The sequence below is a fragment of the Peromyscus californicus genome, unplaced genomic scaffold (genome assembly GCF_007827085.1).
Source record: "Peromyscus californicus insignis strain IS unplaced genomic scaffold, ASM782708v3 Scaffold_19__1_contigs__length_69161282, whole genome shotgun sequence".
Taxonomy (NCBI): Eukaryota; Metazoa; Chordata; class Mammalia; order Rodentia; family Cricetidae; genus Peromyscus; species Peromyscus californicus.
Genome location: NW_026294491.1, coordinates 38526680 through 38539660, shown reverse-complemented (window position 1 = coordinate 38539660; position 12981 = coordinate 38526680). Strand labels below are relative to the sequence as shown.

General features: G+C 55.8%; 1 protein-coding gene and 1 long non-coding RNA gene across 2 annotated transcripts in view; one reads left to right on the top strand and one right to left on the bottom strand.

Annotated features, from left to right (window-relative positions):
• The window catches only part of LOC128114853 (uncharacterized), an 87855-nt gene extending 85343 nt beyond the window's left edge, over positions 1-2512 (bottom strand). The window contains exon 1 of the long non-coding RNA XR_008219919.1: positions 1814-2512. This is a non-coding gene — a long non-coding RNA (uncharacterized LOC128114853). The remainder of the gene's footprint in view (positions 1-1813) is intronic.
• Positions 2513-6449: 3937 nt separating this feature from the next.
• The window catches only part of Hs6st1 (heparan sulfate 6-O-sulfotransferase 1), a 45249-nt gene continuing 38717 nt past the window's right edge, over positions 6450-12981 (top strand). The window contains exon 1 of the mRNA XM_052745176.1: positions 6450-7059. Within this exon, the coding sequence (XP_052601136.1) occupies positions 6533-7059 (527 nt within the window). The 5' untranslated portion in view covers positions 6450-6532. The remainder of the gene's footprint in view (positions 7060-12981) is intronic.

The window sequence follows — 12981 nt, the reverse complement described above, 5'->3', positions numbered from 1 at the left end:
TCTGGGCCAGCAGAGGTGTGCAGGGTGTACTGAGACTCCAGGGACAGCCCCAGATATGACTGTCATAGCGATAACTTGGCCCATGTGTCTCCAGCATCCATCCCATCTTAGCCTGGATCCCTGAGTTCTGCATCCCCATTTAGGGTATAATAGCCACAGGGCCCTGTCTCTGCACCAAAGACTCAGGGATGGCCTAGAGTGCCTACTGGGCCCTTCTCTCCCAACCAAGGAACCATATGCTTCATCTTCTGGACTTTCCTCAGTGAAGGACTATGATATGGAACTGTAAGCTAAAATAAAGCCTTTTCTCCCTAGGTTGCTTTTGGACATGGTGCTCTATCATAGCAATGGTAACCTAACTCAGGCACCTGGATTCATGCATGCTAGGCAAGCATTGAATCAGGTCAGCTACACACACACACACACACACACACACACACACACACACACACACAAGCCCGCAGACTTAGCTTTCATAATCTAAGTCCAAGACTATTCTTGGACCCTCTAGCCTAGGGGAGGTGGAAGAAATACACAAAGCCTCAGTCACTCAAAAGTCATTCAGGGGTGAAGCACCTACCAGGGGGCCTTTGCATCTACAGGCCCTTGAGCGCCACTCAACTTATCCTGAAGCTCGTGGCCTTACCAGTGAACTCTACGCCCTAGCTCTCATATCCATCAGGAAAGAGGAGATCATGAAGGCCCTGTGCTGCACCTGCGATGCTACCTGTGAGGCAGTGGTTCTCAACCTGTGGGTCTCGACCCCTTCGGGGGGAGGGGGTCATATACCAGACATCCTGCATAAAAGATAGCTACATTACATTTCATAACAATAGCAAGATTACAGCTTATGAAGTTAGCAAGGAAATGATGTTATGGTTGGGGGCCACCACAACATGAGGAACTCTGTTCAAGGGTCACAGCATCAGGAAGGTTGAGAACCACTGCCAGCGTGCGGGCTGAACACAGCTGGCCCAATCCTACCAGACGGCCAGCTATTGTCAACAGATCCACAGGCTCTGAGCTGAATGACTACCCTCAGACCTGACAGGTCTAAGCACCCATCCCCAGTTGCTGAAGAAGCATCTGTGCCCTGCTACTCCTCCAGGAGCTCACCTCCTCCTGGTGGCCCCAGCTAGGTCAGGGCCCCTTCTGGGAAAAGGATAGCCATGGCAGGAATCTGGAAGGAGACCTCCCCCAGACTCCCAGCAAGTGGGTCTATGACTCCATTTTGCTCTGAAATTTCTCAAGGCAGGTCCTGGCAGACGTTCCAAGCAGAAAGGACCAGCCAGGGATCCGAGGAGCTGGCTCAGCAGATAAAGCACTTGCTCAGCAGACAAAGTATGAGGGCCAGAGTTCGGATCCCCATCCTGGGAGGTAGAGACTGGAGCTCCCCAGAGATTAGATCCCCTAGATTAGCAAAACTCCAGGTACAGCAAGAGACCCTGACTCCGTAAATAAAACAGAAAGACCTCAAGGAAGACACAAGTTGTGAATATCTGACCTTCACACACACTCAAAAACACATGTGCATGCCTACTTACACACACATATGTGAAACACACAAACATGCACAACACTCACAAGTATGTGCAAGTGCATGCACATAGGCACAAGCAGGCAAAACCCCTTTGGGTAACCCTTTGGACAGTGTGTCTGGCCACATCTCATCAAACCATAGGACTCTGCCTTGCCCAGCCCGCCATTATGGGGGGGGGGGGGTGCTCAGAAAAGTAAAGAGAATGGGGCTTGAAATTAAGTTTCCACTGTTGGACGCACGGCCGGTAATGACAAGGAGCAAAGTCCCCCTTACTCAGGCAGCCTCCAGGCCAGGAAGCTCAGTGGTTCCTCAGGGGTGGCCTTCTTCAGACTGGCGCCAGCATGTTGCAAGCTACTCAGACTCCCGGGTAAAGGAGGGGGCAGTGGAGCTCCCAGGGGCTCCGGTGGCCACCTCAAGCCTGCGACCTTCAATCCACCGGAAACAGAGTATTTTTTAGGGGACAACCAGATCTTATGTGTTCTCCTCGGGTCTGAGCAGGCAGGCCTTTGTGGGAGGGCTTGGAAGGGTGCTGCAAAGTCTGGAGCAGAGGCCCACCTGGCCACAGGACAATTCCGCCATGGGAGGGAAGGGAACCGGAGAGAAGGCTGTTTGGTGGAGGATGCTGGGCACTCCAAGAAAGTACCATTCCGGAGACCAGGCGACAATAGAAGGTAAATGGAGCAGACGGGGTCTACGGAGACTGATGGGCTCGGGTTCCGCGAGAAATCGGCCCAGCTCGGCTCCCCTGGCCCCTACAGTACCAGCTCTGGACTCAGTCAGTCCCTTGGCTACTGGAGGGCCTGAGATTCCATCGCTACCCCGAGTCACCTCTAAAAGTTTGTCCTCAAGCAAAACCTCTCTCGGCTCCCGCCTGCAGCCCCGGGGGAGGCTCTAAAGACAGCGTGACTGCCCCCTCCACTCCTTCAGAAACAATGGGCAGACAGCCGACGACGGAGAACCAGGGAAGCAAGTGTGGAAAATCCCCCAATTTTACAATGTCAACTGCTGAAACGAGGGAGCAGCCGGAGGCTGTGCCCCCGCGTGTCCGCCCGCGGGACTGCACTCCCGGGGATGGGGGGGGGGATTGATCTCCTGGTTCTCAGACTATGAGGACGCATGGTGGGTAGGGAATTACGTTAGCTTGCTAAAGACGAAAATCTTTTTTTTTTTTACGTTTTATAAAATCTTTATTGACAAATAATTCACATAGTATATAATTTGCCTGTTCGCACAGTTTAATAGACTTTAGTCCAGCATCCTCATTAGGCCCATGACACCATCACCACTTTCTATTTTAGAACATCACCATAAAGACGAAATCTTAATCGTTTCTCCAACAGAAGTACGGTAACCTGTTTTCACTGGGTCATCACAACCCACCACCTCTAGCCTTGTCCTTTTCTTTTTCGTCCATATTAGCTCAGAGCTCAGAAGTAAGCCTTCAGAGGACAAAGTGGTATCTGAAACACGGAGGCTGGACACTGCCTCTAGCACACACTCGGGTCCGTGTGCTCTCCCGGGGCTATGGGGAACCCTGGCTCCCAGGGAGAGAAAGGAAACAGGAACTAGAACCCTTCCTGAGTGCCAGGTGACAGCTGGGCCTCATCGATCTCACTGGCAATCCACGGCAAACCCTCAGTGTCACATTTCTGCCAGCTTTTCGGGGCAAAGAGCCTGGTAAAGCCTGGCTAGGTCAGACTGCAAAAGCCTCACTCTTTGACTTAAGACCTGGGGGACTTGATTTCGGGGCAGTTCACGTGATTGCCTCGGGAATATCAAGAGGGACTCCCGGGCTTAAAGAGGACGGTGTAGTGAAACCTTCCTTGTAAGAAAGGGCTTCCTGGCTACTGAGGGGGCTCTTCGCCCATTCTGGCAAGAACGAAGTCTGAATCAACAGCCTCTCTAGATGAGATGCTGTCGATCCTTGAGCCAGAGTGCCATGGCTACCACTGCGGTTTGTCACAGGGACACCACCCACTGCGTACCTATACCAGACTCTTCTGCCTTCACGGGGCTTCCGTTTTCCCACTGGCCCAGGCAAGCAGAGGTGGTTTTCCCTTGAACGCTCTGGGGCCACTTGGCGATAGGGACCATTGTGGTGGCCCTCTCGACCCTCAGTGCTTCTACCTCTGGCCTGGAGAACAGAGATGAACACAGGCTGGGCAAGGGCAGAGCTCTGGAAAGGTTTTCACCTGTTCAGGGAACAGAGTGAGAAGTTTGTCTGGCTCTGGAGTGCCCCCTCCCCCCCCCACCCCGAACCTGTTTTTTTTCTTTTATAGAATGGTTATTATAGCCTGTGCTTACAAACGCTTGCTGGTGGGGTTGGAAATAATGTATGTGTTGTGCCTGGCACCGGAGCAGCCCTATTTAGGATTTGCCTCTTGGCAGAGCCTTAGCAGCTGGGCTAAATAAATAAATAAAACATCTGATGCGTTAGTTTGCCGCAATGCCCTGTAAGTCTGGACTTCTATGTCAACCAAGTCCCATGCAGGAACACCACCCTGGTCAGCTACGAAAAGGGAGCTCCCTCAGCACACTGCTGTGTCCCTACACATAACCAGAATAAATCATTACGGGTACAGGCTGACCTCAGGTTGTCCCTGGGCCCAGGACAGTTCCCACTTGTAAGTTCAACTTATAAGGCGGGCAGGGGCAAAGGGCCCTGGATCTCACCAAGGGCACCCCTTCCCCTTCCCCAGGATCTCGGTCACAGGCAGTGTGTTCAGGGTCATGCGTCCATCTGACCATAGGGGTTATTTCTGTGCTCTGACTGCAAAACTTCATGTTCAGAGCGTGTGTGTGTGTGTGTGTGTGTGTGTGTGTGTGTGTGTGTGTGTAGAAAAGAGAACCATGGACAACCTTGGATATTGCTCTTTGAGAGGGGCCCACCTTGTGTTTTGAGACAGGGTCTTACACTGGCCTGCTACTCAGCAAATAGGTTAGATTGGCTGACTTGCAAGCTCCAGGGAACTGCCCACCCCGTCTTCCTCCCCAGTCCTGGAACTGCAAACAAATGCAAACATGTCCGGCATTTTATTAATCTATTGATTGATTGATTGATTGATTGGTTGGTTGGTTTTTCAAGACAGAGATGGGGTTTCTCTGTGAAACAGTCCTGGCTGTCCTGGAACTCCCTCTGTATCCCAGGCTGGCCTCGAACTCACAGAGACCCGCCTGCCTCTGACTCCCAAGTGCTGGGATGAAAAGTGTGCACCAGCACCGCCCGGCCAATGCCTGGCATTTGAAAGGTGGGTTCTGGGTACTGAACCCAGGCCCCCATTCTTGCACAGCAATCACTTTACCAACCGAGCTATGGGCCCAGTTTCTGCATGTTCCTGAGGAGCTGGATATAAGTGTGTCTGTATTCTCTTTTCTCTGTTTGCTTCTGGGAGGCATTCCTGGTTTGATCTTATCTTCAACAGTCTTTTTTGACATGCGTTTATCCTGGTTTATTTTCAATAGTCGATTTTGACATGCAACACTCTGGACCCCGAGCGCCATCCTCTCCCTCTCCTCCTTTTGATCCCCCCACCCCCCCAACTCCCCCAACTCCACCCCACCCCCACCCCACCTCCACCCACCCCCGCCCTTAGCAGGACAGAACCAGGGCATCGCCCAGCAGGACTTGATGTAGGCACCTGAGCCCTACAGCAGGCGTGCCTCCCAGAGGCCATGCTGGCCTGAATCCAAACCCTGGAGCCCATCCCAGCTGCCCTAGGGTGTGGAATTCTGGACAGATTATCTCACATCCCACCTCCAGTTGCTGCTGGGGACTAAGTATAGCTAAGGACCCAGTATAGAGTACGTACAATACTGCACAGGCTGAATGGAGCTGCTCACTGGAGCCTCCAACGTGCAGGCGAGGGCCTGGGATTGGGTTGAGGGCCCAGGCTGCACCCCACTGCAGGTAGAACACCGGTCAAGGCTGCATGCAGGTCCCACCACCAGCCTAAAAACATAAAATTAAGGAAGTTGAATTTTAAATGTCTTTTAATGTTGGTTCAATTTTTTAAAACTATGTTCTGGAGTGTGACCAGGATCGAAACAATGCATACAACACAAAGCCGGTCACCCAGTCTTTGCAGACATTTAGCTTATCTTCATTGTTGGCTTCGGGTCATTGTCCCTACACCACCAGGGGAATGGTGAAGTCCTCTTCAGACCTGGATCCATGCCCTCAACCTCTCTTTACCTTCCCCACCCTTGCTGGTAGCCCCCAACCTTGCGTGGTGGTCCCAACTCTCAGCGCTCCTCGAACTTGGAACTTCAGATCCTTCCGTGTGAAGGTCAACACCCCACCCCACCCCCACCCTCCGTATTCCCGTGGGGGCGCAGGTGACACGAACTGTCCGGAGGTGAAGAGACTCGGGCTCCCAAAGCCATGGCCAAGGCCCAAAAGAACCACCCACTCCTGGGCTCAGGACAACCCAGTCGCCACCCACAGGTCTGCGAGCTGGAACCAATTCCCTTTTCCGTCAGCAAGCAGCGTAGACAAGTGTGCGCGAGCCACGCGACCCCGCGCCGGGCCACTGGCCCGCGCCCTGGCTTCCCCCACCTTCCCCCCCCAACCCCTCCCCCCAGAGCGGAGGATCGGAGCGGGCGGCGACAGCAAGAGGCGCCGCGGAGGGCGGGCCGGGGGCGGGCCGGGGCGGGGCCGCGACGGACTGCGGAGACGCGGCGGCGCACGGGGCGGTGCAGAGCGTTCCCGGCGCTGAGCTTTGCGGGCGGGTGCGGGCGCGCGCGGCTGTGGGGCGCTGTGGCGGGGGCCGGGCTGTACGCTAGCCAAGCCGGGGACCGGGGCGGGGAGCAACCACGGCGCCGCGGAGGCCCGGGGCCCGCGACGCTGCGCACAGCCTGGGCGCCGAGTAGCCGGGCCGGGCCAGAGTGCGGGCGGCAGCAGCAGCGGCGGCGGCGGCGGCGGCGGTGGCGGCGGAGCAGCTGCGCCCCCCGCCCTCCCAGGCCCGGCGCCCGGGCCGCCGGCGATGGTGACACATGCGGCGGCGGCGCGCCGGCGGCAGGACCATGGTTGAGCGCGCCAGCAAGTTCGTGCTGGTGGTGGCGGGCTCGGCGTGCTTCATGCTCATCCTGTACCAGTACGCGGGCCCGGGGCTGAGCCTGGGCGCGCCCGGTGGCCGAGCGCCACCCGACGACCTGGATCTCTTCCCCACGCCGGACCCACATTACGAGAAAAAGTACTACTTCCCGGTGCGCGAGCTGGAGCGCTCGCTGCGCTTCGACATGAAGGGCGACGACGTGATCGTCTTCCTGCACATCCAGAAGACCGGCGGCACCACCTTCGGCCGCCACCTTGTGCAGAACGTGCGCCTCGAGGTGCCCTGCGACTGTCGGCCCGGCCAGAAGAAGTGCACCTGCTATCGGCCCAACCGCCGCGAGACGTGGCTCTTCTCTCGCTTCTCCACGGGCTGGAGCTGCGGGCTGCACGCCGACTGGACCGAACTCACCAACTGCGTGCCCGGTGTGCTAGACCGCCGCGACCCAGCAGGTCTGCGTTCGCCCAGGTGAGCGCCCGCTGCGGGCGAGTGTGATGGCGGGGGGGGGGGGGGGGGCGAGGGGGGCGGGTGTACCCTAAACCCCGGGCCAGATCAGTCCTCCTTGCTCTCCTGGGGCCCCTTCCGATCTGCCGGCTCATCTGTCCCTGCAGCTGCTGCTCCTGACCTCTGATCTCTCTTTTCACCCTCTCTTCCGTGCCTTTCCTCACCACTGGCCTGGCTGCGCAGTGCCCAGACTTCCTCCTGGGTCACCGCCCGCTGCCCTCTGTCCACCCCACCTGCGGTGTCCTGCTGGCTAGCCTGAAAGAGAAACCTCCGGACTCAAGGTCCAGCCTTGGGTCTAGAGGCAGAAAAACAGGTGTGTTTGTGTGGGTGTGTGTGTGTGTGTATGTGCAGCCCGTACCTGTCTGGTGTCAGAAGTGGAGCCCGAGAAATGAGGTCCCTCTTGCCCTGCACCTGTGGTGTCTCCAGGCCCTCCAGTGCCTGCCAGCCTGGTTAGGAGCTGCCAGGAAAGGGGTGGGCTCTGGCTGCCGGTGTGTGCAGGTAGAACAAAGGCCTGTGTGACCCGGGCTGAAGGCGGGGAGAAGACAGCCCTACCTGGCCACCCCAGCCACAAAAGTGGAACAAAAGCCTCGGGTTGGGGGACTGTCTTCCCTAGAAATCTATCCGCCATCCAGGTTAGGGATAGCTGAGGTAGTTAGGGTTACTTGTGCAGCCAAGGACCTTCCAGCAGGGCCCTTCAGTCTCCTTCTCTGGGGGGAGTGCGGGTGGGGGGGGTCAGTGGGGTTGGGGCGGCCTCCCAGGGAGCACTTTGTAAAGTTGAGACTGTAGTCCTGTTCCTGTTGGTGCCGGCTGGTCCTTCCCGGATCGTCGTCGTCCTCCACCCCCACCCCACCCCACCCCTGGAAGGGCCAGGATTTAGGGTTTCTTGCCTGCCTTTGTTTCTCTCCCATATTCACTGTAGGACTGAATTTACAGATGAGCTAGGAAGTGGGCGTGGGCAAGTCTTGGCTGATGTCGCTGTTTTCTTTGGGTACTCTTGGGGCTTTCTGGTGGGGCTGGGACCCTCCGGGGTCCAGCCAGTCTGGAGCTGTTAATGATTCACAGTACTGCTTGCCTTACAACCCCGAGTCCATTTCCCAAACTGTCAGAATACTAGGATATTAGAGTTGGGTAAAAGATCTATGTTCTTTGGTGAGACGTGCTGCGCCCCCACCCCTAGCAGTTCCCAGTCTCAAAGGACCCTAACCTAGACCCCGAGTCTCCTTTCCAGGCCCTTGCAACTGCTTCCTGTCCAGCAGGAGCTCTGCTGTGCACACATACATGTTCCAGGTACAGGACCCATTCCATGGTTCAGCCATGCTAAGCTAGATGGAGCAGCCGGGTCTGGCCATAGCAGCTGTCTACTTGTCGACCAGTCAGGGCTGTGGGTGCCCGGTGCTGGGCACTGACAGACCCCAGCAGGCTGGGGGAGGCCCTCTCTGTCTGCAGGATGTGGAGGCTGGGACAGGGGGCATCCTATTTATAAGCAAACTCTGCATGCTGCTTTTGGAGCTGTAGAGGGGGAGGCCAGAGCTTTGGGGTGAGCCTGCCCATCACGGATGATTATTGGCCACAGATCATATCCAGGGTGCTCTTCTTGCAGTCCTATGGGTCCCCAGGGGGAAGGACCCCAGCGCCCCTTGGCTAGAGTGTGTCCCAGAACAGAGGCTCAGGTGGCCTCAGGGCTGTGAATGGGAGGAACAGGGGAGGTGTGATGGCACCAGATGCTCTCTGCACAGGCCTGGGCTGCCTGGAAAGGGTGTGTGTGGGGCAGGGACGAAAATGCTGCGTGGACTGCTAACCCCCTGAGCCAGCAAGTTGCTGACTCAGCAGCGGCGGCGGACTGGGTGGGGGGAGGGGCCTCTAGGGCCCTTGGTTCCAAAGCCTCTGACAGTGCCACCCAGGAGGTGACGCTGGGTTCCTCTGTGTCTACCTCACCCCATTTGTTTCCTTTCTAGGCACTAAGTATATAGCCACCACCCCCCACCCCCCACCCCAAACTAGCTCAGGAGACTTTTATGCATTGACTTCCTGGCTGTACCTGAGTTCCCCGCTGACCCCTGTCTCAAGCAGGACCTGTCCGCCCATCTGCCCAGGGACCCTGCCGCTGCCTGCCATTGTCAGGGAAGAGGCTGAGCCCATGATGGCAGGGAGGCTGGTGTTGAGTGGCACTCACTGTCCCCCCCCCCCAAGGCTGTTCCCTCCCAGGCTCCTTGTGAACTGGGTGGGGTGGGTCTTCTCTTCCTCTTCTCTTGGCCCTCGGGGTTGTGATAGAGCTTGGACAAATGACTGCCCAGCAGCTCCCAACCTCCCCGTGGAACCAGCTGCCTGGGGCTGCTCTGAACTGGGCACACATTTGGGTGACTAATGGGGTTGGACAGGTTGGTTGCTTACAGCAGCTCTGGTACTTCCGGCCTTGGTGGGGGAACAGGTGTGTGAGGAAAGCGTTGGAGGTTCCTGTGGCCTCTGTCGACTACAGATGTCTCACATCTGCTAGCTGTGTGCTTCTAAGACCGGCCTGGAGAGACGTGAGAGTTGCTGGCTGGCCTTGGACAGATGGAGCTGCCAGGGGGATGGTTGTTACCAAGGGCCACTGGCACCTGGGCCAGCTCTAGTGTGAGGATGTGCCTTCCCTTTCTGATGAGCCCAGCAAGCCTCTGGGGGCCGGTAAAACCCACAGTTGGTGGCTCTGGGCTCCGTTTGCGACTTCATTGGTGACGAGGGGTGAGGGCGTGAGGTTCGGATGCCATTCTGGGGTGGTACCTCGTGGGTCTGGAGTCCTTATAGTAAGAGTCTTACAGGCACATAGCCTTCCTCTCTGTTGTAGCGATGGTTTTCTGTGACTGAGCAGGAAGCAGGTGTAGCGTTGAAAAGAGAAGCCCATATTCCCCTCCACGGTTTTGTTTATGTGGAAAGCCCCAGTGTCGTGGAAAGCGCAGACTGTGGCAGCTGTAGCCGGGCCCTCGGTGGGTCCATTCTTAGCTGCCCCGTGTGGAGAGTTGGAGCGGTCCCTTACATCACGTCCGTAAAGAATGAGTGCCCAGTGGACACCCCAGTGTGCAGATATTTCACAAAGCTTTGATTTCCTTTGGAAATGCATCTGAGTAGAATATCTGAACGCTCTGGAGAGCGTCCCTGTTAGTTACTCTTGGGGACGTCCGTGCTTCATGCCTTCTAGCCTGTGCCCTCAGAGTTCCCTTCCCAGCTCCCACCTCACTGGGATCACAACTGTGGTTTTTCCAAGTTTTCTTGGGCTAGCAATGTAGCTCGGTTAGTAGAGGGTTGGCCTAGCATGCAGGAGGCCCTGGGTTCTAGCCTAGTACCACATCCAGCCAGGCATGGGGGTGTACCCCTCTACCTCCAGCACTCCAGGAAGTGGGAGCAGGGTGGGGTCATGAGGTCACAGTCGTCCTTGGCTATATAGTCAGTTCCAGCTTGCACTACATGAGACCAGGTCTAAAAAACAACAGTAACAAGTTTTTCTTTCCTTTCTTTATGTTTCTTTCTTTCTTCTTTTTTTTTTTTTTTCATTTAAAGCCTAGGCCCCAACTTGGAAGTCGCTCTTATTAAAAGAAAACCATTATTACATTTTGCGTGTGTGTGTGTGTGTGTGTGTGTACCTGCCATGGACACACATCAGAGGTTAGAGACCACCCTTTGGAAGTCAGCTTTCTCCTTCCACCCCGTGGGTCCAAGGGATCAGGTTTTATGCCTGGCATCTTTTATCTATTGAACCATCCATCTTATTGGTTCCCCAGAGTGTGTGTGTGTTTGGGTTTTTGTTTGTTTGAGCAAAAGGTACTTAGGTTTTTTAATGCAAAGCCCTGCCCTAGCCATACCATTGAGGCGGCACAGCCTTGCAGGGGACAGGACAGCCATGTCCTGTCACCCCAGATGCTTCCTCACCCACTTAGGGACATCTACAGCAGGGATCAGAGGACAGTCCGAGGTGCTGGTGAGGTAGCGCTTGTCCCCGAGCTCTTGGTGGTGATCTCAGTTGGCCCTGTGGCCTTCTGGGAGTTCAGTCCCCGACGTGATGATGATTTGGAGGCTCCGGGCCTTTCAGAAGGGAGCCTAGGTGATGCAGTTATCTGAGGACACCTTCCTGAGGGATAGGGAGATCCAGCCCAGTTAGTTCCTGAAAGAGTGAATCTGGGCCTTTCCATGGTTGCTCCGCCGCTTCCGGTCCAGCCACGTGCTCTCTCTCTTGCACGCTGTCCCGCCCTGATGTCATCTGTGCGCCACAGGGCCCTCACTAACTCAGAGCTGCTCCTGGCATCATATCCTTGGACCTCTAAGAACTGAGTCAGTCAGCTTGGCTTTGGAAAGCACCCAGCCTCGGGGATTTCATTACAATGGAAAAAAAAAAAGTATGAGATAGTCCTCAACACCCCATAAAGCAGGTGTATGAAGATTGGCCGAGTTCAACCCATCCGAGTGTCTAAGCCTGGAGGGCCTGGGGCAGCATTTGGATATCTGTCCATCCTGAGCCCTGTACCCCAGCTAGCCCTCTACTGTCTTCTGCCCCCGAGGGCCTGGGGCAGTATTTGGATATCTGTCCATCCTGAGCCCTGTACCCCAGCTAGCCCTCTACTGTCTCCTGCCCCCAGGGGAATGATTGTCCCCAGTAAGAAAGGCAGCCATAGATTCAGGGTATACAGGCTTCCCATACCTAGACAGAAATGTACAATTTTACATGAAGCCTGAGTCAACAGGCTTACTAGAAACCTGACAGCAACCTTCACCATAGGGCGGGAATCAAGGCATGTTCTCTTGGCTCTGAAAGGGGACACTGGCGAGGTTTGCTGACTGACCGTCCCTGGCGGCGCAGGGCAGCTTCGAGCAGCCTCCCCTGCATGGCTGGGCTGTTCTCCAATGGTTGAAAAGAGTAAAACACGAGAGGCCGTGCTTTGGAAAACAGTAACAGAGCGAGGGGCAGGTCAGATCATCAGGCCGGGCTCTCCCGACCCACCGAATAAATGGTATGCACTGGGGGCAGGTACCTCTGCCCCTCTTTTCAGGACCCATCAGCATGTCACTAAGTGTCTGTCATCTTGTAAGACTTTCTTTTTTTTTGGTCTTTTGGGGAACTCGGTTGCCTTTTTTTCTCCTAAGTTAGACTTTGTTATTTTGCTTTTGTTTTGAAGGGAGAGTGCATGGGACTGGCGGGGGAGGGGAGGGGACTGCCGGGGCAGGCAGAGGTGTGTGTGGTGCCAGCGGGAGGTGATGTGGGCAGCATCTGACTGGGTGGAAAACCCTCTCCTATATGTATGGGTTTGCAGGATTGGGGGCGGGAGGTATAACTGGAGGTATAACTGGCAGTTCCCTCTGGTTTAGGCGGGTTGCCCAAAGCTAGTCACAGAGATGAATGGAAACAAGAGATACTTGGAGTACTTGGAGATAGCCTAAGTGGAGAGAGATAGCCCAGCTGCTGGTGTCTCCTCTGCCTTAGAATTCAGGCCCGTCCTTTGCTGGCTCTTGGACTTCTGGTCTTGTTTGTCCCTGAGTAAAATGCCCCTTCCTGCTGTGGTATTGTCCCAAGTCCCCAGGGTCTGTTACTTTGTAGGAACAACGGCTTATACATTTGCACACACCGGAGAGAGCCAAAAGCCAGTCAGTCCATTCCTGACCTCTGACCCAGAGAAAAGACTCTCCAACTTCCAGATAGTTTCCACTGGAGACAATACATCCTGCTGCAGCCTTGGTGGGAAGCTGGGGCCTGGCAAAGCCAGCTTGGACAAGCCTTCTTCCCTCTACCGTCCGCCCTCCTGAGGCCAGGCCCATTGTGTGGGCACTGGGAGCCTGGCTGGTCCACACCCCTTAGCAGCCTTTTCCTGCTTCCAATCTGCACTCCTATTCATCCCATAAACTTGTGTAGTGGAGGCTTCT